The sequence below is a fragment of the Podarcis bocagei genome (assembly GCF_964188305.1).
Source record: "Podarcis bocagei genome assembly, chromosome: 9".
Taxonomy (NCBI): Eukaryota; Metazoa; Chordata; class Lepidosauria; order Squamata; family Lacertidae; genus Podarcis; species Podarcis bocagei.
Genome location: NC_138134.1, coordinates 44,120,364 through 44,147,844, shown reverse-complemented (window position 1 = coordinate 44,147,844; position 27,481 = coordinate 44,120,364). Strand labels below are relative to the sequence as shown.

Here is a 27,481-nt window from a genome sequence, read left to right as displayed (position 1 = left end):
CAGGTATGTTGGCAATTGTGTGTTGTGTTGTGTTGTGTTGTGTTGTGTTGTGTTGTGTTGTGTTGGTTGTTACTATAAGGCAGAAGGGGAAGCCCCATCGGTACTTGATCCCTGCTTGTTGGAGACGCTGGGTGCATGGGCGTAGGTTTTCCTCCGATTTAGGGTGTCCTGAGATAACTCCTGTAAGGCCAATATGGGGTTGCTTCCATATCAAAGGCTTGTTGTTAAGTTTCTGAGGTTGTTCCATATCTCTTCCTTCTTTTTGTAGCGTGTGAAGCATACAATGATGTCTCGGGGGGGGGGCGTTGGGTTTCGGCATTTACCTCGAGTGTCAGGTTTGGGATTGTATTTTTCAGCCAGCATACAATTAGGTCTGCTGGGCTTTTCTCCTCCACTTTTTCGGGAAAGTTGTGGAAGCGGATGTTGCAGCGTCTACTACGGTCTTCAAGGTCTGCCTGTTTGATTTTCATGGCTGTATTTTCCATTTCTATTATTTCCAGGTGGCTTTCCAGTTTAGCCAATTTATTATTGACACGTGTGTTCTCCTCTCGGTACTTCTCTATTATTCTTTCTTGTATTTGGTTCTTGTTTTCTAGAGTTTCACTTTGGAAGTCATGTCACTGAACGCTTTCAATAGTTCTGTTAGTCTCATTTTCACTTCCTTCAGTTCTTGTTTTGTTGCTGGGTCATTGTCATCTTGGGGAGGGGTGTTGTGTTCTTGGTGCTGTTTGCCATCTCCCTGGTTGTTGTCATCGCAGTCTCGTTGGTGTTTTTGGTTTCAAATCTGCTTGGCATCCTCTTGGAGCCGGGCGTGTTGTGGTTAGGAGTTGTGGTGGTGGTGGTGTTCCTGGGTGTTGCTGAGCTGTTAAGCTGAACAGGCATTGTTGACTGGTGGCTTTTACAGAGTGTCTGGATTTGGCGGTGATTAGTGTCCTGTCTGGGCTGTGCTTTAAGGGCTTCTCTGGGGTTCCCGCAGTCTCCTCAGCAGTGTTGCCAGGGTGAGGTGGGGCAGTCGAGCAGTCAGATGAATAAGCCAACAGACAGACGGTTCACGTAAAGGGGTTGGTAGGCAGGGGTATGAGAAATTGGTGGGGTGGGGTCAGAGGGAGAGTGTATGTTTGGGGGGGTTATTTGTGGGTGACCTGTGCGTACACATCTGTGCACAGGTACTCATGAAAGGAGTATTGGGGTCCAGTCGAGCGTGGAGAGAGGGGTTAGGGGTTCGTAGTAAAGAATTAGGAATTTAAGGTTGGCAAGGATGTGTTCAGGAACAGAACCCAACAAAGCAATGTAGAGGTTGAAGGTGAAAAAGGAGGGGAGGGAAAGGGGGAGAAGCAGGGGAGGGGAGGGATGGAAGTCAGAGTAAAGTAAAGAGGGGAGAAAGAAAAGGAGGGAGGGAGAGGAAGGAAGGAAGGAAGGAAGGAAGGAAGGAAGGAAGGAAGAAGTAAAAGGGGGGAAGAGAAAGAAAGATGAAAATGCTTAATTGCAGTGGTGGTTCTAGTTCTAGTATGAGGTAAAAGACCCCTGGGGAGGGGGGATTGCTAATGAAAGTGTGTGGGGAGGTATGTGTATGTGGATTTTAGGGTTAGGAGGGTAAGAGGGACTAGAAAAGCAGACTAAATCAAAGAGGGAAAGCGGGGGGGGGGGAGATGAGAGATTTGAAGATGTCGAAGTTGTGATGCCTGGCAGTAGTATTTGTATATCAAATGCCAAAGGTAAAAATAATGTAGAAATGAAAATATATTTAGAGCCCTCTTAAGAGGGGCAAATATAATAGTGTGTGTGTGTGTGTGTGTGTGTGTTCGTGTATGTATGTGTTCTTTTAAAGAGAAGGAGGGGGAAAAGGGGGAAGGCGGAAAGGAAAAGAAAGGAAAAGAAAAAGGGAGGGGGAAGGGTACCAGTGGCAATAGCACTGATATGGGGGGGATATTTTTATTTTATTTTATTTTAATTTTTAGAGGGGATGGTAATAGTTGCAGGACAATGGGGGGAAGGTAAGGCTCCCCCCTCAAAAACAGAAAAACGAAGAAACTAAAGGGGGTCTAAAAGGAAAAGAGGAGTAATAATGATAGCAATAATAATAAAAAGGATTTTTTTAAAAAAGAAAGGTAATAATAATGATAAAAAATAGTAATTGGTAGAGAATGGGATAAAAATAAAACAAAATATGTTAGAGAGGGGTAGATTGTCTGGTAAAAATAAAGTAAAAAATATTGGGAAGGAAGGAAAGGGGACAGCAGCAGCAGCAGCAGCAGCAACAACAACAACAACAACAACAAGAAGAAGAAGTCCCCCCCCCCTTTTTGGGAGGGGATGGAAAATGTGTTTTAAAGTAATATATGGATGTATTTTTAAAATGGTAGTAATAATAATTTAGTGAAATGGCTGAAGACTTGGGGAAGGGGGGAAGGGGAAAAAGGGGGGTTAGAAGGGGGTTAAAATATGTGAAGGGGGAAGTTTTTTAAAAAATAGAGTTAATGATAATAATATAATATAAAAAGTTGATATATCTGTTTTTAAAAAATAGTAAAAAACACAAGCACACAAAAAGGAAATAAAAAATTGAAAACTGAGAAAGGCAAGGTCTTTTCCCAGCGGGTTTCCCTCTGGGCTTCAGCCTGCTTCTGGTGCGCTAGCTGTCCGGATGGATGGCTGGGCGTCCCTCTCCTCCTTTTCCTTGGCTCAGCAGCAGCGGCAGAAGTTTGCGCAGCCTTCCTCTTGCTTCCTCTGCCTGCTTTTTAGTCAATCTTTTTCTAACTAAATATCCTGTAATGATACCATATTAGAAGACTGCCTTTCTAGTTAATCAGCTCCTCAACATGCAATTTCATTTTGTTTCCCCCCTCTCAAATCACCCTATTCAGTTTCACATAAGACTCTTAAGAGTAGCTCAAGATTATGTTTGTAGAAGATCTACTTTCACAAGGAGAAAAGCTGTAATAAAACAGGTATTGTGTTTTGTGAATGCCTCATGTAGCACTTGTCAATTATTACGGATTTATTTGGGAGACTCATGCATTAGTTTAGTTTCCACACTGGCTTGCTGCCATTCTATGGTAACAGATTCACCACTTGGAACATCAACCTAAACTTGACGTGAGAGAGGCTAGATAAGAGACTGCTACCCAATTCTTTAGCTGTCTGTCTTGTTAGGCATTCTTGTGTACCACTTTTCAATACTACCCCAATTCTAAGCACATTTATGTGGAAGAAAAGCTAGTATGTTTGAATCTGATCAGTCCGATTTGCTTGTATGTCTACTTGGGACACACTGCAAACTGTGGTTTGAGTGCTATGTACAGATGGGGATTATATTTCTTTAAAAGTCAGGAAGGCAAGCAGGAACAAAAAGCAACACACAAAGAAAGAACATGCAGCCTTTTTGTCTCATATTTGTTTAAAATGCCTATGTCAACTTGACCCAAAATGTCACACGCAAGCTAGTTGGCTAGTGTTCCACAGTTAAGTATTTGTATTTATATCTCCATTTGTTCTGCCTTCTACCTGCCTGGCACCCTCCTATTTTTCAACTGAATTTCTGCTAGTTGTGTATGACAAAACTGCCTCTTGTTCATAATCTAAGGATTGGATGCCCCAATTTCTAAGAAATCCTACAATAATGGAACAGCTTTGCATTACTCTGGAACCAAAGAGACCCCACCATTCTGTCACTGGAACAGACACCATCTCCAACACATCCTTGGACTGGAAGGAAAGGGGAGGGGAACACACAACCAGAAGAAAAAAAAATGGTGCTGCAAGCCCTGTCAATAACAATCAAGCAGTGACTATGCCCACATACAGAGCATACTGCCCACATACAGAGGTACCCAATGAACACACAATGAAAGCCACATACTGCTAGCACATGCATACCTGCATTACCGCATAAATAACACACATGATAATGCCACAGTGCCTCTGCTCTACCAGTGCCATTGGCACAAGCAGCCAAGACCCCACTACTGCAAGTCCCAGGAATCCCTACAGGCAACCTCCCTTAGGCTCCTGATAACCACTGTTTTATAAGCCCAAGGCGAGGAGAGCCTATACAACATAATACACACATAGCTCCCTGGGCAGAGAGCCTGGAGAGATTGCATACAGAGCTCCTGAGATAAGGGTTCAAGACCCACCCTGGAAGAAAAGACTCTTTTCAGAAGCAGTCAAGGGGAGCGGCCAGGGCATGCAAGTGCAGCCACAGACACACTGAGAGCAGCAGCCTTCAGTGCCCTACTTACAGGGCACAGGATTGGCAGGCAGGAGATATCCCTACTCAACCCTGTGAAGGAACAGCAAGGAGCATCCTGGGCCCTGCTTGTCATGGGATTAACACAGAACATGGTGTGGGATGGATCCTGTATTTGTGGGAGAGTGACCTGTGTAAGGACAGGGAAACACAGGGAAAGAATAATGAGCAATTGTCAGCAGCTGGAACACACAGTCCTTGAACCTAGATGGACAATGGATGTTTGTGAGGCAGTGAGAGAGAAGGTGGATTGGTGCCACCTGGGTGCTCAGCCAGTGTCCATGCCACAGTCTCCTTCCTGTGGAGCGAGACACTGTAGTGATTATTTATGTACTTCCTTTTTAATGGTTGTAGTGAAACACTGTTTGTAACAGCTCTTTAATTTGCTCCATGCACCCAAGCTGTGATATGGCAAGGCAGAAGCACTCGTGAGTGTTTAGCCAGCAGTGGCAATGGGTACAATGGAGAGCCTGACTTTTGGCAGCAGAGAACTTACCTACATGAGCCTACATGAGCAAAGAGTGCTTCCTCTGTGTGATGAAGACAGAGCTCCCCACTTCTGGGTTGGAAAGAGTATTAAAGCAAAATAGTTTAGTCTAGACACAGATTCCCAGCTTTCACTGTTAAAACAACTAGCATTTGTAGAACCTAAGATACATGACAAAATGTACAGGCACTATTTTCCTCGTGTGAAAGTAAGTAGCCTGATGCCACCTTTCAGTGATTTAGTCCCCCCCCCCAAAAAAAATTAAAAAGTCTGCAGGTTGGTATGGGATTTTGCATTGGATGTTTGTGTCTTGATTCCCAAGGTGCGGTATCAATTAAGGTTATAGCGGAGAAATGTTAGCAATGTGCTCGACTTTCCACATGTGTTCCATGTGCAGGCAGTTTTGTGTCCTTTCTCCTTGTAAAGTTCACTGAGACTTAATCCCATGTATATATATCACTGAATGTCCTAGAGTCACAAGTACAGTACCACAAAATTAGTCAATTTAAATCTCAGGGGCAAGAAATATATCAACTTTTACTTTGCAGTTAAGCCAAGAATGTTAAAATCAAATAGAACTCTATTTCTCATTTACATAGGACATAACATATTAGAACCTAACAATGATCTCATGAATCATGCTCACATGTTTGGTCACTACTGATATTCTCCAAATTTATCTATTTAACTAAATTAAAAGCAGCATAACATAAGAAAACATGCATACAATGGCTTGGATCCTAAGATAAGTTAACTTTAGGAAGTTCATGGAAATAACGTTTCCCACCTCTTCCCTCCCCAGTGGCCACCTATGCCTCTGAAAAGCCTCTCCAGACAGTGGGGGCCCTCCTGAGCAATGTGGAATGGAGGCAGGGGAAGCTTCCTTCCATGAACTAAATTAACTTACTTATCATCAATAGGAGTATAGCATCTAGATCAAGGGAAGTAATAGTGCCACTGTATTCTGCTCTGGTCAGACCTCACCTGGAGTACTGTGTCCAGTTCTGGGCACCACAGCTCAAGAAGGACACTGACAAACTGGAACGTGTCCAAAGGAGGGCAACCAAAATGGTCAAAGGCCTGGAAACGATGCCTTATGAGGAACGGCTAAGGGAGCTGGGCATGTTTAGCTTGGAGAAGAGGAGATTAAGGGGTGATATGATAGCCATGTTCAAATATATAAAAGGATGTCATATAGAGGAGGGAGAAAGGTTGTTTTCTGCTGCTCCAGAGAAGCGGACACGGAGCAATGGATCCAAACTACAAGAAAGAAGATTTCACCTAAACATTAGGAAGAACTTCCTGACAGTAAGAGCTGTTTGACAGTCGAATTTGCTGCCAAGGAGTGTGGTGGAGTCTCCTTTTTTGGAGGTCTTTAAGCAGAGGCTTGACAACCATGTGTCAGGAGTGCTCTGATGGTGTTTCCTGCTTGGCAGGGGGTTGGACTCGATGGCCCTTGTGGTCTATTCCAACTCTATGATTCTATGATTCTATGATCGAATCCAAGCCATACTATATATATCATTTCCTTCCTTCCTTCCTTCCTTCCTTCCTTCCTTCCTTCCTTCCTTCCTTCCACACCCTCAACTTTCACCTGGTAGTGACCATTCCAGGAGGCTTCCTCAGTGGGAGAGATGGGAAACCTGGCTCATTCCATCAGCTCTGGTGAAGGACCAGCTCTATCAGGTATCTCCTGTCCCTGAACCATTTTCATTCCAGCTGATCATTATAAGAACTATTTAACTTTAAGAACTGGCCCCCAAGTTTGCTTTTCTGCCTCTTTCCTCCCCATCCTCTTTTCTGTTTGTGTTCTGTCTCCTAGATTGTAAGCCTGCAAACACCATCTTGTTTTAATTGATAACATGCAAGCTGCTCTGAGAGACTTTTTGGCTGAAGAGTGGGGTACAAGTGCTTGTTGTTGGCATCCATCTCTCTCAAGGGACAATGGAGTGCACATTTGGGGTGAAGTCAAACTGCTGTGTTAGCAGCACCAAAGTGACCTCCTTGGGGCACAAGCCTGGGCAGTGTGTATGGAGATCCTGAGCTGCCCAGATGACAAGACAGCAATATCAAAAGCAATTACTGGTACAATGTGAAAAACTGAAGTCTCTGAAAGTCTTTGGAAGTCCTTCAGTTGGTTAGTTTTGATGTTTTGAATTAGTGCATAAAGTTTTTCACATTGTAATTGTTTTTGGCCATTGTGTTGCTTTTGATATTGCTGACTCATATTTGATATTGCTGACTCATATCTGATATTGCTGACTCATATTTGATATTGCTGACTCATATTTTGCAACACAGGGGTTTGTTTGTTTACCCATGGTCCAGAAGGAGGCATAAAAGGCACCATCCAAGTGTCTGAGGGACTCCACCGCAGATTTGTGTCGGGCTTACTTCTTAGGCTTTTTTTCTTCTCCCAAAGATATCCCACAAGGCAGCAGAGGTTTAGGATCAGAGATGGGCTACCTTCCCAGAATGATGAGCCCCATCTGCCCCTCACTTCCCTCTACAGCATGTGCAAAAACTGCCTCCTCCTACTTAACTATTGGTCTTGTGCTCTCAATCCTTTACAGTCTGTCTTCACATGCAGGAGAAGTCTTTAACTCACCAAGGGTTTGAGACCCATCAGCTACCCTCACCTGGTTTAGCCCACCAGTCAAAGCCATTTCCTGGTGTGCGGATACTGTTGCATGTTGACAGCTTCTAGGAGTCACAGGTGAGAGCTGAGTGCAGGGTGGGGACCAAAGGTGGACAAAGTACCCCAGAAGGAGCATGACATGTCCCCCACCAGAGGTACTACCTCTTCCCTAACACCCCATACACCCCAAGGTACAAGTGCAATAACTAAATAATTCCACTGAAGTTCATCTGGTCCATGGGGTCACGAAGAGTCGGACACGACTAAACGACTAAACAACAAAATTACTATTCTTTTACCACCAAGTGGCAGTGGCACAGATACGAGAAGTAAATATCCTCAAATCCCACAAGCACTCTAATTTTAAAATATTTCTATAGAAGAGCCAATTTGAATGATTATTCTGGGCATCAACCATCACTGTGCATGTAGCCAATGCAATGTCTCAACAATTAGTAATTAGCAGGAAATTAGCAGGAAAAGCTATTTGGCACATCACTGTTCAGCCCCATTAGGGTGGCTTCAGTGGCATGCTACTCATTTTGTGTCTGCGATACATTCATTATTCTGGGCCACTACAACTTTCTGAATTTGGGTAAGGAGTAAAAAACACACCCACACATTCATAGCTGTCAACGTTTCCCTTTTTTAAAAAGGGAATTTCCCTTATTCCGAATAGGATTCCTCGCAAGAAAAGGGAAACGTTGACAGCTATGCACATTGCATCAAGTGTGATTAGTAACTGACACGCGTTTAAACAGCATTCAACGAGCGGGTTGTCCGCACAGGGTCAATTCAGGACATCAAAACTCACAAACCATGCAGCAAACTTATGCAGCTCTCCGTGCTAATCTTACTTCGTCCATACTGCAGAGAAAATCGCTGGGACCCCGCAGATGGCACAACCCACAAAAGGAGTTCAGGACCAGTAAGATGCAAACACCGTCCAGGCGAGCGCCCGGAGAACGGAGAGCAGCGCCCGGCCAATCAGAGCCAACCGGGACCTGGGCTGCTGCTGGCGACGAGCGCGCACAGCCGCCGCCCGCACAGGTGGCGGTTAGCGGGAGTTGGGAGCCGTGGCCCGGAGGCTGCGGAGCGCGCGGTCCCGCGGGGAGGCTCCAGGTGCGCCTCCTCAGCCCCTTTCCCTGGGAGAAGCGAGGCGCAGCAGTGTCTCCTCCAAAGGGGGCCCTCTTCCCTCTTCTCTTTCCAGCCAACCAGCGAAGCCCTCCTCCTCCTGCCCCAGGCCGGGCCGGGGCGCGCGCCAGCAGCAGCCTTTCCTCCGCCCGCCTTTTCCCGCTTCTCACCTCCGCTCCCGCTCCGGGCGGCGTACCAGGCGAAGGAGAAAAGCGCGCTGAGGCACACAAACGTCAAGGCGCTGGTCAGGCGGAGCCTCATTTCTCGGCCCCCCAGGCGAGGCTGCCCGAGGTCCTCGGCGGCGGTGGCGCCTCGAAGCGCTGCTCTGCCCGTCGCCTCACCGCCTTTGTTTGGCTTCGTGTAGCTGCGTCTCGCTCACCCGCGGTGTTTTGCTTGACGCCCCGAGCCGGCGGAGGCTTTTTATGTGTGTGTGGTGTTTGTTTGTTCCCCTCACGCCTCGTTGCCCCTCTGGGAAGTTATTATCTGCAGAAAGGCTCCTGGCCAAGTTCACAGGTGCGGAGATCCGATTCCACGCTTATCTCTCTCAGCCTTGGCTGCTGCTCCAGCAACGCGGGTCCAGCTCTTCCTCGCGCTTTCAGGAACTTGTGGCGCAAGGCATCGACCATCTCTCTCTCACCCAAGAGCTACTGAAATGTTTCTGGCGCTTCCCCGGAGGGAATCGCTGGAGCCGCGAGCCCAATCAGGGAAGAGTCGCCGCCGCCGCCCCTCCCTCCCGCTTTAATGTATAGGTCAACAACCTGTGCAACCTGCTTCGCTTTCTCGGAAACATTTGAACTGCAGACCCTGTGGGCAAGTGGTCAATGTGGAGAGGGATAGGTCCTGCGCCTGAATTTTAAAAGGCAGCAATACCCGCCCTCATTCTTAGGTGCAGTCGCGAGAACTTTGGCACATTTCTGTTCGAACGCGCGGAGTATTGTGACGTAGCAATTCCAGGGGTTCGCATGTTGACCCGGGCAACTGAAACTTGCCCCCAAAACTGCTGCAACTCCAGCTATGGCACTTCTTTGGCCCAGTAAAGCATATCTTCTTGCGTCAGTGTTGTTTTTTTTTTTTAAGCGACTCTTTACAAGTATGAATGGAAAAGTATCCCTTGTTCACCGATGCAACTTTTTCAGATATCTGTACTGCTGTTTGAATGTGGTTTCTATATCTTAAGTATTTTGAATATTGCTTTATGAAAATTGAGCAAGTCCTTCTTCACGGCAAGGTCAAGGTACAGAAGTCATAGAGAAATTAAAATCAGCATTGTAACCTTTCAGTCTCGGTGAAGGAGCCAGAGTTCTGCAAAGCCTAAAGAAGCAGAGTGTTTCTTTTTGTTTGATGAAATGAGCATTTTGAGGTTTAAAAGTCAATATTCTTTTTCTGTGATTTTCACATAAGTTCTCACTGTGTCAATTGCACTTGCAGTTTCTTTTTAATCATTCATTCCAGTTCTAGCCAAAACATGTAGTGTTTCAAATATATCCTAAATACAAACATTAATTGCATTTCCATCTTGAAAGTTCAATATGCTCTCAGGCTGACACATTGGCAAATCTCCAGGGAAAGTTGTAGAGCAGCAACTAAAAATGCTTATGTGTTCTTCCCGCATGGTGGCAGGAATGCAATAAATAAATACAGTACACCATTCTTAGACAACTGAGATTGTGACAGGATACAGAGGAGGAAACTGTTTCCTTGATATTTTAGATTCTGGTGAAAGTATCTTCTGCAAAGGGTACTTTGTAGCAGGAGCACTTTTCAGCTATACATTAAGCTACTTAACTTTCATCAGTGTGACCTTCCTTTATTTAGCAGTTTACAAGGACAGTTTTACTGCCCCTCTTAATAGTCATTATAAATCATAAATGATTATTATTTGTTCATGGTACCCATGAGTGTACTAGAGTCTGTAATGAGCAACATAAATAGATAGTCTGCCCTATAGAGCTTGCAGTGTGATTTCTGGAATAAAAAAACCCACTGAAAGTGAAGAGAGAATGGGAACAAAAGAATTCTAAACAGTTATTTGATGCCTCTGGCATATATAGTAAGACCCATCTCTTTATATGTTGTTGTTGTTTAGTTGTATCCGACTCTTCGTGACCCCATGGACCAGAGCACGCCAGGCACTTCTGTCTTCCACTGCCTCCCGCAGTTTGGTCAAAATCTCTTTATTATTAGCACATAATTATCATTGTAGCCAATTAAGTATTTAAGCTGCGCATTATTCACATTGTAGAACATTATTGTAAGGTGTGGTTCAGTTTAGAAACTAATTACACAACTGCATATTGTACAATGTGTCCTTTTTCTGAATAACTAAAGCAAGGTGATTCAGTTTTCAAATTTTAGGCAGGCTCCTGAAGTAAAGGCAATGGTAATATTTGACAAAAGACAAGTATATTAAAGTATATCTTATATATCTTGTGCCTATTTATTTCAGATGAATGAGTGCTAGGCAACATCTAAGTATAGATAAAAAATTTCACTGATCCATGAAAGATCAGACTGGTATTGGACCCTAGAGCTGTGTATTTGAATGTACATTTTACTATGTACATTTAGTTGCCAAGGATCACAAGCAAGTATGATGCAAATAGATGTCATTATCCTTGTAGAATAATCCGTGTAGAAGGCATGGTCAAAGGTCAGGATGAAATATTGATTAGTATAAGTGAAGTTCTCTGAAATCACTGACACCAGCTTATTTAGATTTAGAGTAGCTAGTTTCAATACCAAAAATACAGGCTCATTGCAAATTCTGCATTATCTTAAAGTATGTTCATTTGAAAATAAATGTAAACAGATTAAAGCAGTTATGGCAATGTGGGTTGTATCCACATCTGCCAAATGCCATTGTCGGTATGTGTACATCAGTGTCAGCAAACTTTTTCAGCACTGTCCCTCAGACCTTGGGGGGGGCTATATTTTTTGGGGGGGGGAATGAATGAATTCCTATGCCCCACAAATAATCCAGAGATGCATTTTAAATAAAAGGACACATTCTACTCATGTAAAAACATGCTGATTCCCGGACCATCTGCAGGCCAGATTTAGGAGGCGATTGGGCTGGATCCGGCCCCCGGGCCTTAGTTTGCCTACCCATGGTACGCACAATCACAACTTCCTTCTTCATTCACTGGAGCATGTGCAGGGAAAAAAAGGTGTGGATAACCTAAGGGCAGCCTGTCCCATTTTGTCAAGAGGCAAAAAGGGAAGGTGCCACCTGCCCCCTGTGGCTGCCCCTCCACTGAAGCCTTGCTTACTGAGGTTGTGCAGCTTTGGTTTCCTGGTTCTGGTGAGATCTTGTGAGAGGTCTGCGATACGTATTTTGGCAGAACCTGGAAGCTGCAGCCACTTCTCCTGTGACAGTGGCAGTGTGCAAGACACCTTAATTAAAGAGACCCTCACAGTCAAGAGGAATTTATTTGATACTTGAATGTGCCTCTTGTGGGAGACCCACTGATTGCAGCCAGGCACAGATATGGAGGGTGATGTAAGCCTGCCATAGCTTTTGAGTTACAGTCCACCATGTAGTGGGAAATGTGGATTTGCTGCTTAACCAATCAACAGACTTTGTGATGGAAAATTTGTGGCAGCTCTCTCTTGTCCTCCAGCAGGTGATGAAGAAGGAAAAAAATTTCCCCCAAAAGGAAATGCTACCTGTACCAGGAAGAAAGCAGGGATTTACACTACTGATAGTGTGAAAGGCAGCAGGAGAGGGGTGATCAGTACCAATGATGGTAGTGGAGGTGAACTGGGTGGAAAAACAGGACTAGTGTACACACAGTAGTAGACAGCATGATGAGTAGCATAAGTATCAAAATGAATGTGGTGTCCAACATAGATGACAATTTTTTTCTTGCAACAACAGTTGGTACTAATATTAGAAGCTGGTGAATAGACAGAAAGCAGACACACCACAAATGGCAATGAATCAATCAGAAATTATGCCATTGTCATAGAAGCAGGATGTTGACCCAACTCAATGTGCCCAACATTAGGCAATCTGTCTCATCATTTAGTGTGCTGAACATCTTTGTTTAAGTTTCTACAACAAATAATAACAATGACATAAAATATAATAATATACAATTAAAACACACATAGTAAAGGTAAAGGTACCCCTGCCCGTACGGGCCAGTCGTGACCGACTCTGGGGTTGCGTGCTCATCTCGCTTAAGAGGCCGGGAGCCAGCGCTGTCTGAAGACACTTCCGGGTCACGTGGCCAGCGTGACGAAGCTGCTCTGGCGAGCCAGCACCAGTACAGCACACGGAAACGCTGTTTACCTTCCCGCTATAAAGCGGTACCTATTTATCTACTTGCACTTAGGGGTGCTTTCGAACTGCTAGGTGGGCAGGAGCTGGGACCGAAGGATGGGAGTTCACCCCGCTGCGGGGATTCGAACCGCTGACCATACGATTGGCAAGTCCTAGGCACTGAGGTTTTACCCACAGCGCCACCCGCGTCCCCACACATAATTCAAAGCAATTCCATTTATAAGCAGTACCAAACAGCCAAGAGGGAGGGGGGAAAGATAGTCTCCAAAGGGTTTGTGAGAACAAATGGGTTTTCACCAGCCAAGAAAAAACCATTAATGTTGTCACCATTTGTGCTTCCAAAAGGAAGGAGTTCCATAAATAAGTAAGAATGCAGACTGGAAACATCTAAAGCAGTGTTTCCCAACCGGTGTTCCGCGGCACACGAGTGTGCCGTGAGACATCGGCTGGTGTGCCGCGAGATGCCTGGAGGGAGGCGGGCGAGTCGGGCGGCGAGAGGCGGGGCGGCGGCGGCGAGGAGAGGCCGCGCCTCCTGCTGCTGCCTGGCGCTCCTCCTCGCAGCCGGCAGCGCTGCCTGGGCGCCTCCGCGCGACTCTGCCTCGCTGGGTTTGGTCTCCCAGCAGAGACGGGTCACACGCGCACCTCCCTCCCTCCCTCAGCCTGCGCGGAGGGAGAGCCAGAGAGAGGCATCGCTCCTGCGCGGCGGGAGAGGGAGCAGCCGGAGCGATGCCCCAAACGAGCTGAATTCCGAGCGAGGGACTGAGGGGGGAGGGAAAAAACTTTCACTTTCGTGCGTCCCTCCCGGCGTGACGCTGCGCGCTGACGTCACGGGGCGGGGCTTTAATGGTGGTGTGCCGCGAGATTTTTTTTCAGTAAACAGGTGTGCCGTTGCCCAAAAAAGTTTGGGAAACACTGATCTAAAGTATCCATCAGGTTCTGCCTAATAAGAATGGATGAGAAAACATTCTCTCACTTGGTGATTCCAGTGCCTATGGGATGTTTGCTCCAAATTTTGTTATGTTTAGGGAAGCTTTTAATGTTTGACAATCGTATTTTAATATTTTGTTGGAAGCTGCCCAGAGTGGCTGGGGAAACCCAGCCAGATGGGCAGGGTATAAATAATAAATTATTTTATTTTATTATTATTATTATTATTATTATTATTATTATTATTATTATTATTATTATTACTTTTGATTACTGAATGCTTCTCCACCTATGATTCTCCCCCTCCTGATTTCCTGGAGATAAAATGGGGTTGTCCTCCCTCTGTTCTTTGCCATTCACCTTCCTATTCACCTTCTTATTTTAGAAAAGGTGTGTGACAAGCATTCCACCTTGCATGGTTGTTGGAGAGATTCCTCATTTAACAACCTTGCATCTATATGAGCCAACTAAAATAGCCGGACACTCTTTAGAGGCAAATGTATATAAAGCATATTACAGTAATCCTACTTAGATATTATCAGGGTATGGATAATGACCAAAATAACTTCTATAAACTCACAGCTGGCTTACCAGCCAAAACTATGTCAATAATACAATCCTATGCATGTACAGTGGTGCCCCGCAAGACGAATGCCTTGCAAGACGAAAAACTTGCTAGACGAAAGGGTTTTCCGTTTTTGCGTTGCTTCGCTAGACGAATTTCCCTATGGGCTTGCTTCGCAAAACGAAAACGTCTTGCGCTTTTTTAAAAGCCGCTTGAAGAGGCACAGTTGCAACGGACCGTGCTTTGCAAGACGAAAAACATCGCAAGACGAAAAGACTCGCGGAACGAATTCTTTTCATCTTGAGAGGCACCACTGTGTTTTTGGAAGCATGTCTTCACTGGCCTGGTTCACACATAACACTAAGCCATGGTTTATTATCCAAAATTCAAACTGTTCTCAAGGCTTGACTGATCATGCTAATGCCTGGCAACAGTCTCTTTTCTTACCCCTGAAATTATGTACAGAAAGTGCTTTCCAGCTTCGACTCATTGTGTGCTGCAAGGGTAAAGGAGTTTTAAAGATCCTGTGGGAAAACAATTAATTGGGGAAGACTGTAGGAAATGCAGATGCGAGCTTTGGTGGAGTGGGGTGGGGTGGGAATCACAGTTTTGAGAAAAATGTGGAAAATAAAACCATTTGTGAAAAGTGGAGATGGAGGGGAGACAGGAAAGAATGCCTCTATTCAGCATGGTCCAACTTCCAGTGTAGCATAGTGCACACAATGAGTTAATGCTCTTTCTGTATGGTTTCTCCATTAATAGGGGGTAGTGCAGGAAAGAGGGATCATGACTGGCTTGGTAGTTGTTAGTGATCAATAGCAAGCAGGCTGTTGAAATGGGACATACTGTATGGTGAAGCATTATTGCCAGGGCAAGGACTCCATTGTGTGAAGGTACTTTGCTCAAACCTCCACCATAGTTTAAAACCACAATTTCCCTCTCAGTTATCTCATTTCTGCCTTACTCAAACACCAACTGCTATTTTAAACTACCACTTTTCGCATCCGTGCCACTCCTTCTTCATTCCCATGCCATGGCTGCTGCTGTTATGCAAACCTGCCTTCATTTTTGCTTTCCTATCTTGCTCTGACTTCATGCAAATCCAGGATTGTGATACAGCACTACAATCCTCCAATGGGGGCTACAGGATTACAACCTTCCATTTTTATGTATATAGGAAAATATGATGTGTAAGTATGTATTACAAGTGATAAATAGTCTCCAACTGAAGTAAGCTAAGCTGTATTAGAACACAGCCAACTTCCCTCCTGCCCTAGCACTGGAACCAATGTCAAATTCAGCTATTAAACAGCAAAAGTTCACTTGAAAACCAATCACATGGTTATCAATAAGACTGTATCTGACTCAGGATGCTCACCTATGTGAACTGCAACATCTCTCTTTACACAAATGTCAGAAAACCACAAAAAACAAACCTTTATAAAGACACCCTAAAATGCGCTGCTGTATCCTATGCACTCAGAAACAATAGTACAAAGGATTACAATCCTACTTGGAAATAAGTACCACTAACTTGGAAGTTAGTGGGCTTTGCTTTCAAGTAATAGAGCTAAAATCTATTATAGCAACCACCAAGCATCTACAGCGACAAATGTTTTATGCAAGACAGAGCAGTGCATGGGTTAATGTTATTTCATCATCTTGTTTTTTATTTTAGAAAGGGACTACTGTATAACTGTATTCCAGGCAGAAACCACAGTGCTGTTGGCACAGCAAGACAGGTACCTTACATGGAAATGGTCCAGCTGCACTCCCCGGGATTTTCAGCGTATTAAAAAAGAGAGAGGATATTATAGCAGGAGATGGGGAAAGACCTCTGCCTGAGACCCATCTGCAGTCTTTACAGGCCACACTGGGCTAGTCTTGAACAGACAGGCAGCTATGAATCTTTTGTTGTGGAAAGTCCTGGGATTCCGATTGGCTGAAGGGCGGCGCGTAAATCAGTTAAAATAACACGGAACAGAAACCAAATAGGACGTGTCGCCCGAAGCGGTGCCTGGTGCTCGAGACCCAACCTGCACCATCTCCTTTTTCCTCCTCTCCCTTCGGCCTGTACAAACCTTGCGAACACCTGAACGAAGGAGAAGCAGCGACGGAGCGACCTGGTGGCCACAAGACGCAAAGCCAGCAGGAGACGCCTCCGCTTCTCCTCTGCGCCCGCGAGCTCCAGCCGGCGGCCTCGTTTCCCCCTATTTCGAACCGAACTTAATTGATGGTTATTATGGGATAATACATTATTCATAAGAATTGGCCAATGTGTCTCATTTCCGTACTCGTTTACTGGCACTAATGAAATTATAGATATATATATATCTTAACCGGCTTGTATTATAATAATGATGATGATTATGTTCCATTTGCTTTCCTAAAGTCCTAGTAAAATTATTATTAATTGAGGACCGGCAAGTGTGTACGTGAGTCTTTTCTGGCTCCTTTTGGGGCACGCGCAGCGACCGTTGTGTCTCTCAATTCTTCTCCTCGTTTCACATTAACCCCACCGCTTTCAAAAAATAAAAATAAAATCTTCAGGACCCCACGGCCCAATTTTCATTTGGCATCATTTTTATACTTCTTTATTGCCAAAACAAAGCCGCTTCCTTCCCTGTCCCAGCTTTCCCTCAGGAGCCTTCACGCTTTATAGGATGCCTGAGGAAGGGTCAGCAAGCGACTGAGCCGCCCGCCCGCTCTCCGAAACCCTTTTTAAGGCTTAGAAACCAGCCGCCGCCCAACCATAGCTGTCAACTGTTCCCTTTTTTAAAGGGAAATTCCCTTATTCCGAATAGGATTCCTGGCAAGAAAAGGGAAAAGTTGACAGCTACGCGCCCCAACCGGCGTCCGCCTCCCAACTGTCAGAGCGGCGCCTAGGCACGCAGGAGACAAGGCAGCGACGCCCCGCCCTCTTTGGCCGTCGCGAGCGTCTGTTGCCCCGGTAACGGCGGCGACCGCCCGCACGCTTTCGACGCCGGGCCCGCCGCTGTGGGCAGCCCCGCCCACCCGTTCGGCGTCGTTAAACGGACATAACGGAAGACCCGCCCATTCCCCCCGCTCCGCCCTTTTCGGCCCTCACGGGCCGGTCTGCGTTCGCCTGGTGGGCACCATGGAAGCCCCCGCGGACACGGACGCTCATGTCATTTCTAAGGAGGTGGGGAAAGGAGTTGGGAATGATTTGGTTTCTCTGACAGGACAGTTATAAACAGCCAACGCAGCCCCTCCCCCATCTCGGGCCACATCGCTCACTTCCGGGTCTGTGGGGGAGGCAACTTCCTTTTATGGTGGGGCCGTGGGAGGGAGCTGCTGGCGTGAAGGTGAAGTGAGGCCGCTGCCCGGCCTGCTGCGCTCTCGCTTGGGATGGTGTGACCAGAGTTTGGTACCGTTTGAGGGTGGGGAGGTGGGGGCGGGGGTAGAGCATCTGGTGGAGCGTGCAGGGGACGGGACGGCGAGAGGACCCTGGGAAATGGGGCGGCGGGGACAATGCCGCCTATAGGCTCGTCCCCTTTCAAACCAGCTGCTCTTCTCTGGCCCGATATTCGCTTCCGGGATCAGGTTCATTAGGGAGCCGGTGGGCGGGAGGACTTGTTTGTGACTGCGTACACTAAGACGGGATCTTTTTGTATGCTGCAGTGGCCTCTTGAAACAGAACCTCCATATATATATATATATATGTATATGAATGAATCCCTGCAGGTTTTACAGTACAAACATATTTGCAAATGTTTAGGTCCTGTGGAGATACCCTAGAGAAGATGCTGGCCAGAATCAAGCCAGTAAAAGCTGGCGCTTGAGTATTCCTTTTTTTTTATGAGCTCGGGAAGAAGCAGCAAGACAGCAGTGAGCTCACAATCATGAGAGTAACTCACGTGCAATAAAATTGCCTTTTAAAACTACCGTTCTGTTACGATTTCTGCAAACATTGCTTCTGATACCTTTGCTGCTAGCGGAGGTGAAGGGATTAGGATGTTCTTAAATGTTTATATAGTGTGTTTATATGTTTACCCTTTAATGGTTAAGAGTTTAACCAGATGTTTTCTGGAATGGTAAACGACTGTAAAATCAGCATGAAGTCAAACCAAGCACTGAATGGACAGTAAGCCCAGCAACTAAAACTCAAAACTTAGAAAGTTTGGGAGAATAAAGACTTTGTCTGCAATACAGATGTGAAGACAAAACGGGGTGGTGGTGGTGGTGGTGGAAAAATGGGGAAAACTATCCCTCTCCCTAAATGCCCCCCCCATCATGTCTCTAGTCTGCAAGAAAATGAGAGCAGGAGCAGTTTTTCAAAAGCAAGAAAAGCCCAGTTTGAGGCATTCTATTGAGACATCAATGGGGCATGCTCCCAAGTAACTGATACAAATGCAACCCTAATTTTGTTGGTTTCAAATGCTTAAGTACAGTGCAGGCTCTGTATATCTCTAGTCAGAAGTAAACTCCATTGAATTCAATTAGATTTTTGTTGTTGTCATTTAGTCATGTCCGACTCTTTGTGACCCCATGGACCAGAGCACGCCAGGCACTCCTGTCTTACTCCCAAGTAATTGAATTTAGGATTCCAGCATTATTTAGTTTTGGGTGAAGTGCCCCAATAGTTTAATAGCTTGAAGCAGCTAGTACTGGAATTTAAGGTTTGCAGTTAATTCTGTGCACACTTACGTGACTTACTTGGGAGTATGTTCCATTAGGCTGCACGGGCCTTCTAAATTAACATAGTACAGAATTTTTGAGTATTTGTTATACTCACCATTTGTGTGTTTTTTTTGTTTGTTTTTTTGGTGTTGTAGAAAATGATTGTACACTTATGGAGCTATTTGTATAGAAATATATTTCGATTTTGGCTAAAATGGATCTTGAGACAGTTAACTGGAAAATGTGAACTGCAGCGTATCTGTGATGGCTCAATGAAAAGAGCAGAAAGGACACTACGGATAGGTAATATATTTGAAATATACAACTTATACCTAAATTGTTATGTTCAATCTCCAAAGTTAGTTTGACAACCACAGATCAAGAGAGAATTTCAAGTTTTTCACCTTCCATAAATATTTCCCTTTACCTTCCTTCTATGTCCTTAATTTTGGGTGGCTAAAATTCATGTAGATAAGGCTATTGATTCAACAGAGGAGACAGCTGACAATATACACAATGTAGTGTATTGTAGTTTTGTCTTTTGCAGTGTGTTGTTCCCTGTTCAGTATGTAAGCTGGTACAGTAGCTGTAAAATAAAGTCCTATAGACAAATAGTTATTTCAAATTAAAATACTGATTCCTTGCCTTTTCAGTTGCTCCAGCCATTCTCACCCCCTGTTTCTTTCTTCAGGCCTTTTCTTTTCATTCCTTTGGACCTCCCATCTTTCATTCTCAAGCTTAATTTTCTAATCTGATTCACTCCCTTGGTCTGCTGCCTCTTGAAATCCTGGCGCCTGCATTTATAGCCTCCTGGTTCTTCTAGTCATTGTTGTCTTTCCTGTATCTCTCTTAGAGATTAGTAACTCCACATGGATCTCCTTTTTTTTGCTGCAAAAGGCTAAGGGTGTGTCATTTTCCCCTGCTGCATTTCATGCCTTATTTGCATAGAGATGTTCAAATCAGAGATGGGATAGGGATGCTTTCACCTTATGTGTGTGACATTTTGTTTCCCTGCCCCTGTAATCCTCCTGGAACTCCTATTCATTTTACTGTCATAAGTGCTTGTGGAGTCATCTGCAATTGCATGCTAGCTGTTGAAGTATGTTTACATGTGTGGTTAGCATGCTTCAACAGTACACTGGGAGGTCTGTTCCTTACAATGTAGGAGTTGGACCTTTATTGTGGTGGCGCCTTCCAATTTGAACTCCCTTCTGCTCCATACCAGACAGGCACTGTTTTTACTGTATTTTTGGTGTCTGTTGAAAACCAACACCAACAAGCCTTTTACACTGTGATTTTTATTCTAGTTTTTAACTCTCTTAGATTAGAAATTTTATATATAGTTGTTTTTATTGTTAAATCACTTATAGATGTCTTATGGGAAGCAATTAATACATGAAAAAAACAAATTAGAGGTATTAAACCATGGTTACAATCATGCTTATTCATTTGTCTTGTGTAATTTTAGAAATCAGAATCTAGGTCTATGAATTTCTTTAAAAACATGCATGTTTTTATCTTAATGCAGAACATTCGTTGGAATCATCAAAGTGTAAGGTAGGTTAACTTTATATTATGCCCAGCATCTAAAGTCAAGCCCAATTCCCTCCCCACCCCAAAGTTACATTCATGAAAGGCATTATGTAAGAAACACAGCTCTAAAGCATAGAGAACTAAGTTTTCTGATCCTTGGATCCTCATCATTTTTCTAAAAAAAGAGGCCCAATATTATCATTTGCACCTGGTTGGGCTTCTTCTGAGTAAATGTGCACAAGATTGGCTTTATCATTGCTGTAGCAATGATATGCCAACCAAGGCTAGTCAAGAACTAGACTGGATGCGAACTGGATCAAGTCTGATTTATGAGCCTGCTTAGTTTACATTATCTGCAGTTATAACAACACTGCTGTGGTACAGTTTTTGGCTTGCTGTTAATGAAACAGTGCTGAGGAACCTCTGGTCTTCAGGTCTAATTAAATGTGCTTGGCCTTCCCATCTGGCCCAGACCCCTATGGCCAAGCCACACCCACCTGTCCTATGCCTAACATGTGAGGCAGGGTAAAGATGTGGCAGAGTCAGAAGTTTGCAGACATTGCAGTCAGCTGTTCGGTGGTGTCTTTAAAGCACTGTGCACTGAACTTCACAAGCCCCACCAGTCAGCTCATTCCCACACTCCCAAATTGTGAACTTGAACCTTTTGAGGGAGTCAAAATAAAAAAAAATTCCTTCCAGTAGCACCTTAAAGACCAACTAAGTTAGTTCTTGGTATGAGCTTTCGTGTGCATGCACACTTCATCAGATACACTGAAACAGAAGTTTTTGAGGGAGTATGACTCCATCCAGAACAGGTTGTGGAATCCCTACTCATAGTAATCTCCTGAAATTTAAAGTAACTGCTATTAAAACAGATGATATTTTGTGTCAGAAGATTGATGTTTTACTTGTATTTATCAGGCTTTACAAAGGGCTGTGTATTCTTCTAAAGATGACGTGGAAAAATGTGTGGCACTCATCATAGAACAAAAGAAGATTAATACACAAAAGGATGCAGTGTAAGCCTATTATTGTTCTAAAGATACCTTGTTTGGAACTTTATCTTTGAGGTCATTGAAAATGTGTTTTGTTCAAATAGACACTGAGAATTAGTAATTCATTCAAATTAGTCTTCATAAAATGCATTTAGTGTATCTTGTAATTCATACATAGTAATGTGATTCTTAAGAGATTTGCTTAAAAACTATTTTTAAAAGTGTGTTAATAAGCAATGATCTGAGTAGAGTCTGACTTCATTGAAATGAGTAGTTTTGCTGTGGACTTCAGTGAAGATAGAATGATACACAGTAACACTCGTTATCTAAAATACATGATTCTGAGAACCTAAGGAAATACTGGCCAGTTGCCAACTTCCCTTTTGGGGGCAACGTTCTTAAGCAGGTGGTCACTGAGCAGATCCAGGTGCTCTTGGAGGAGACTGGTTTTCTAGATCCATTTCAATTGGGATTTCGGCTTGGCTTTGGCACAGAAACTGCCCTGATTACCTTATAATGACCTCTGTTGGGAGAAAGACTTTGGCAATGTGCCCGCCTTTTGATACCATTGGCCATTGTATACTCCTGTAGAGGCTATTTGAATTGGGGGTGGGCAGCACTGCTTTGCAGTGGTTCTGGTCCTACTTGGTCATCTTTAGCGAGTGATGCTTGGAAAGTGTTTTTTGGCAACATTGGGGTTTCATTGTGCTGTCGCTGAGGGCTCAATTCTATATCCCATGTTGTTTAATATCTATATGAAGCTGCTGAGTGACCTGGAGTTTCAGAGTGTGTTGTCAGCAATATGCGGGTGACACACAGCTCTATTTCTCCTTTACATCTACAGGCATAGCAACGGATGTGCTAGACGGTGTGTTGCCTTGGTAGTGGACTGGATGGGAGCCAGTAAACTGAAGCTCAATCCAGATAAGACAAAGGCATTGTTAGTGGGTGGTTCCCTAGACTGGATGGATGGGAGACTTACTGCTCTTGAGGAGGGTACAATCCCTCTTAAGGAGCAGGTATGTAGCTTGAGGGATCCATTACTGGGATCTATTCCTGGATCCATTACTGTTGCTTGAGACCCAGGTGGCCTTGGTGGAGCAGAGTGCCTTCTGTCAGTTTTGGCTGGTGGTCCAGCCACACTCCTATCTGGACAGGGATACCCTAACTTCTGTGGCCTATTTGTCATAGTTTAGAATGGTAAGCAAGGTGGTCTGGGAAATGAAGGTTATATGATTTTCAACTGGTACTAACAGCTGTTCTCCATTTTTATTGCAGATGAAAGCTGTTTATCACCTGTTAATTATAATTCTCTTTGTGTTTTCCTATATTATAGGTTTGCTTCAAAGCTGCAATTAAGTTTGCTCCAGATATCAGGATGTAAGAAACTTTATTTGGCCGTAGAAGAGCTGAGAAAACAGCCATATAACTCTGATAATAAAGAACATGAAGAGCAACTAATAGAGGTAAAAAAATTAGGTTTTGTGCCTTTTATGACATATTTAATGTCAAATTTGTGATGTTAAAAACAAGCATCAATTGTGAACTCAGTCTACTGAAGTTACAGTTGCCCAGGCTAGTGTAGTAAGGCGACTCTTATCTGCAATAAGTTCATGCAGTTATGAGTGATGTGAAAAATGGGATTGGTGAAAGTTGTGTCTCATAATAATACTAAAACACAAGGCCATCCAATGAAATCAATTTAGCATTAAGTTTTCAAAAGGCAAAATGAAGTATTTCACACAGCATACTTAATTTACGGAATTCATTGCCACAGGCAGAATACAATGATAACTACTTGTTTAAATAGCTTTAAAAAGGAGAGGTGGTTAGAAAATAATTGGTGTTTTTCCAGGTTTGTTAAAAATTGCAATCTGATTTTTAATAGTAGTATGACTCTAGTTACTGAGGCCTAGAACACATGGGATAGCTCAGATACAAAATGCTGGAGTGGAGGGTATAATTTAACAGCCATTCTTTAGTGAGCTGCTAGATAACACCTGCAAAGCAAGTGTGACTTTGGTGTGTTGCAGTTTTATATTTGTTGGGAGAATCTTATAAAACAGTTGATTGTGAGTCCATATGCTTTAGTACAAGTTCATTCAGTCTGGTGCCTATGTGGAGTTCTGGACTAACTGCTACATTGAATTCAACAGGAGGAGGAAAGCTGTGTTTATAGATCCGCTGAAATGAGCAGGGAGTCCTATGTGCACAGGAGAGCTTCATGCCCAAAGGAGATTGCCATGAAAGCTCTTTATCGCTTGCCACACTCAAAAAGAAAAAGCTTCCTTGTTAATACATTTCTTTGCATCCTGTGTTTCAGGATGCTTATGCCATTTTGTATGGCATCCAGTTTGATTAATAGTACCTGTTTGTATTTAGAATAAGTTGGGGGAAATACTGATAATTCTGTTAACAGTAGCATATTTATACAGCTTTGGAATTTGTTGATGCCCCATGAAAAACTGAAGGCTAGAATCACGAAGCAGTGGTGTGACATTGGTTTCCAAGGTGATGACCCTAAAACAGACTTCAGAGGAATGGGCATGCTGGGATTAACTAATCTTCTGTAAGTCAAAAATATTATGTAACAGTGGGTATTCTTTTGCTGATGTAAATGGGTATTAAAAAGAGGGTATTGGATTCAGTCTTCAACAACCTGCCAATCTAATTAATCTATCTTATTTCAAAAGCTATTGTCCTACTGTTCATTAATTTATTAACACCATTAATTATACTGTAGAGCAATTGACTTTGCAAGGCAGTGGTTATAATGTGAATGTTTAGAAAAGTAATTTTTAATCACTGCTAGTATAAGCAGTCTCTTGCAAACATAATTACTTTGTGTGTACATATATTTTCAGATATTTTAGTAAACACTATCCCCGTGAAGCTCGTCAAATCCTTTCTCGCTCAAATAATCCAAAACTGGGGTAAGCTACTTTTGAATAAAATTGCTGTCATAATTGACTCTTAAACCTGAAAAAGCAAAGCTTTCATTATTACTTTAGTTTCTAATAAATAATCTGAAAGTATATTTATCTTCTGCGCCTCCTCTTCTATAATATTTGTGAGAATAATCCAGTAATTTCTAGGGATCCCATAAGTGAAAATATTTTTTTCATTGCATGTTAGCCTTATGCCTGCCCTATCTCACTTTTCCTCTGTACCTCTGTACCTCTATTGTGTGTGGTTAGATTGTCCTGTTGATGTCTTCACACAAAATACCCTAGTAACTTTTTCTCTCTTGCTCCTCTACTGTATATGTATAACCTTAAGGATTTTTCCATTAGGTGGAACCTGTCCAAGCATCTTATCAACATTCTTGGGCGTTAATAACTGAAACTCATCCAGTAAAATTGAACTAGACATCTCCATTAAAGGAACTGCATTAAATGTTGCTTTGTAGTTTTGAACAAACACAATCAGTATCTTCCATCCACATGATGTAGGCATGTGAGCAAATGGGAAGTATGTCAAGTTGGAGGCTGTCTATAAAGACCTTGTTCCTGTTTTTCAGGATCAGTAAGCATAGCAGATTGCCAGGTTGCAGTCCTTAATAGTGCTCTACCCACACAAAATCCTAAAAGTAAAACCAAATGAAATAGCAATGCTGTCCTCAACAATACTGCCTTTTAAATTTAATTTTAAAATATTTGCTGCAGTGTGAATTGGTACTTGAAGCTTAAGATACTGTTTCTCTCACTATCATTATTAGATAAAGCCTATTTCATAAATGTTTTTTTAATTTTTAATTTATTTTTTCCATGTCATAAGAGATGTTCCCCAACCAAGTGCCGTCCAAATGTTTGAACTACAACTCCCATTATCTTTGACTGTTGACCATGCTAGCTGGAAATGATGGGGGTTGTAGTTCAAAACATCTGGAGACTGCCAAGTTGGGGAAGCCTGTTTAGGTTAGGGATAATAACACACATTTTTAAATGGCTGTCATTCTACACCACACACCCCGTAGATACAAATAGCTTCTTGCCCCATCCTATCATTAGCTGCAAAATGGTCAAATAAAGGCAAATTGCTTAATTTGTATAATATGAACATATTACATAATTTGAATTACCTTAGTGTAGTTTTAGTGGTGTTTTTAAGTATCTTATATTCACTTCTCTTAGTAATTTGAAAATTGTGTTTGGACATGGGAGTCATTTTTTAACTTTGGTAACACTAGGGCCCAGTGAATGGTCTTGGAACGGTAGGCAGACATTGCAGTATTGCTTAACTTAGGAGGTTATGCATAGAATGAATAAATTTATATTTTTTAAAAAAATGTTAACACTGAAGATGTCTTAAGACTTCTAAAATAATCATAAAGGTAATAATTTGCCTTCGGTTATCCTTGACATTTATACTGCTTAAAATGCAGAAATCAAAAAGTATAGTGATTAGAATGTCTGTGTATTGCAGATATTCTTATGCAATAGTTGGGATCAATTTGACAGAAATGGCTTACAATTTATTGAAGAATGGACATTTAAGAACTCACTTCTACAACTTGGTTCCTGGTGAACCACTAATGAAAGACTTCCATCAGTTTTATTGTGAGTATCTTCAACTATCTTTTATATATGGATAACAACTTCAGTGGTTTGGAAGCTGCTGTTTCTGAACTTAGTTAGAGGCAGAATGTTCTCACTATTTTGTTAACATGTTCAACTATAACGCTTGCAGAGATCTGTTTTAAAAAAAGAATCTACTGTGTTTTCTGGAAAGCATTTTGAATCCTACCATGATCCTGTCAATGCTAACACATCTCAAAGGCGCAAGGATGGGGTATCAACATGCTTTCAGGAAAAATAATGCTTTTCTATATTTAAATGAAAGATTAATTTCAAAGGCCTTATACACACATTACACTACTGGAGAAGAAATAAATGTAATCAAGCATCTGTCACGTGTATTTGTCTCCAGAAGAGTGGAGCCATATACACCACTGTAAACTTTGACTTTTTTGGCAAAAGCAGCCTCCACATTCTGACTGAAGGTCCTCTTCCTTGAACAGACAGAGAAAAGCTGGAGAAAAACTTCTGGCTGTGACTCCTTGTATTAACCTATTCACCTCTGCAAATTAATATAGGGTAGGGTTGATTACACATATTGCATGTGTTCCAAAAATAATATATTTGCTTAATAACCAAAGATAGGAGTGAACCCTATGGCTTTGTATTTAGCCCTTTCAAGTGAGCAAACCAACCAGGGAGTCTTCCGTTAACTATGGTCCCCCATTTTGTCTGTTTTGGGAAGCTATGGTTAACCGCTTCATAACAGGTTATTAAGCTGAGAGAGATGGTCATATGAACAAATATATAAATTATATGAGCAAGCCATAATCTACGGATATAGAATGTTCTACTACTACTACTACTAATAATAATGGGAAATGAAACAAATGACTGCTAAATTCTTTTGTAGTGTTCCCCGAACCTTAGTATGCTGTTGTATGTGTCCTCTTCTTTGTTGCATACGTACAGTATATGGAAATACAAGATTATTGATTTTCCTTATAAGTGCATATTTTATGCAAAGCATACCAAAATTGAAACTGTAATTTCAAAAGTAATTTGATATAGCTTCTACTCTTCTACATTTCAAAAATAGTGCCAGTGTCCAAGCTTTTGGTTGCATGTGCCTGAAGTAGCTCTCTTTGGTGGTATTCAGCTAAGATTTACTAAAGTAGACATACTGAAATTAATGGCTCTTAACTTAGTCATGTTCATTAATTTTAATGTGTTTTTAGTCGTTTTTGAAAAGCTGCTTAGAGGCAAACACATGTGTTGTCTCAATACACTTTCTATGTTTTGGTCTTTACAGGTTATTTGGCTTACGAATTTGACAAATTTTGGTTTGAAGAAAAGCCTGAAAGTATTATGTACTTCAACCAGTATAGAGAGAAGTTTCATGAAAAAGTCAAAAAACATCTTCTGGATTACGATGTAGTCCTTGCCTTAAGAAACGAAATATAGTAATGTGCATTCCTTTGGATTCTGTCTATAAAAATTATGCACTTGA

The 27,481-nt window shown here is 42.8% G+C and overlaps 2 protein-coding genes across 6 annotated transcripts in view; one reads left to right on the top strand and one right to left on the bottom strand.

Annotated features, from left to right (window-relative positions):
• MGAT4D (MGAT4 family member D) overlaps window positions 1-9,508 on the bottom strand; it is a 42,092-nt gene extending 32,584 nt beyond the window's left edge. The window contains exon 1 of the mRNA XM_081208424.1: window positions 8,679-9,508. Coding sequence (XP_081064550.1) covers window positions 8,679-8,769 — 91 coding nt within the window. The 5' untranslated portion in view covers window positions 8,770-9,508. The remainder of the gene's footprint in view (window positions 1-8,678) is intronic.
• A 7,776-nt stretch (window positions 9,509-17,284) lies between these two features.
• Window positions 17,285-27,481, top strand: ELMOD2 (ELMO domain containing 2). 5 transcript variants are annotated; one of them, XM_081208464.1, is made up of 9 exons: window positions 17,285-17,448; window positions 19,082-19,229; window positions 20,455-20,483; window positions 21,381-21,478; window positions 22,791-22,920; window positions 23,890-24,023; window positions 24,319-24,387; window positions 25,880-26,013; window positions 27,284-27,481. In XM_081208464.1, exons 1-9 carry the CDS (start codon window positions 17,404-17,406, stop codon window positions 27,433-27,435), a joined length of 939 nt encoding a protein of 312 aa, XP_081064590.1. In that variant the 5' UTR covers window positions 17,285-17,403; the 3' UTR covers window positions 27,436-27,481. The 5 variants fall into 5 exon arrangements, with proteins under 5 accessions (XP_081064590.1, XP_081064591.1, XP_081064592.1 ...); XM_081208465.1 differs by lacking the exon at window positions 17,285-17,448 and adding an exon at window positions 17,566-17,611; XM_081208466.1 differs by lacking the exon at window positions 17,285-17,448 and adding an exon at window positions 17,569-17,657.

Excerpts from the sequence above, each read along its gene's own strand:
- ELMOD2 (XM_081208463.1), top strand. The coding sequence starts at position 17,778 with ATGCCGCCTATAGGCTCGTCCCCTTTCAAACCAGCTGCTCTTCTCTGG. Across the intron at positions 17,850-19,081 it reads ATATTCGCTTCCGGGATCAG|AAAATGATTGTACACTTATG; the intron begins GTTCATTAGGGA and ends TTGGTGTTGTAG. Across the intron at positions 26,014-27,283 it reads AGACTTCCATCAGTTTTATT|GTTATTTGGCTTACGAATTT; the intron begins GTGAGTATCTTC and ends TGGTCTTTACAG.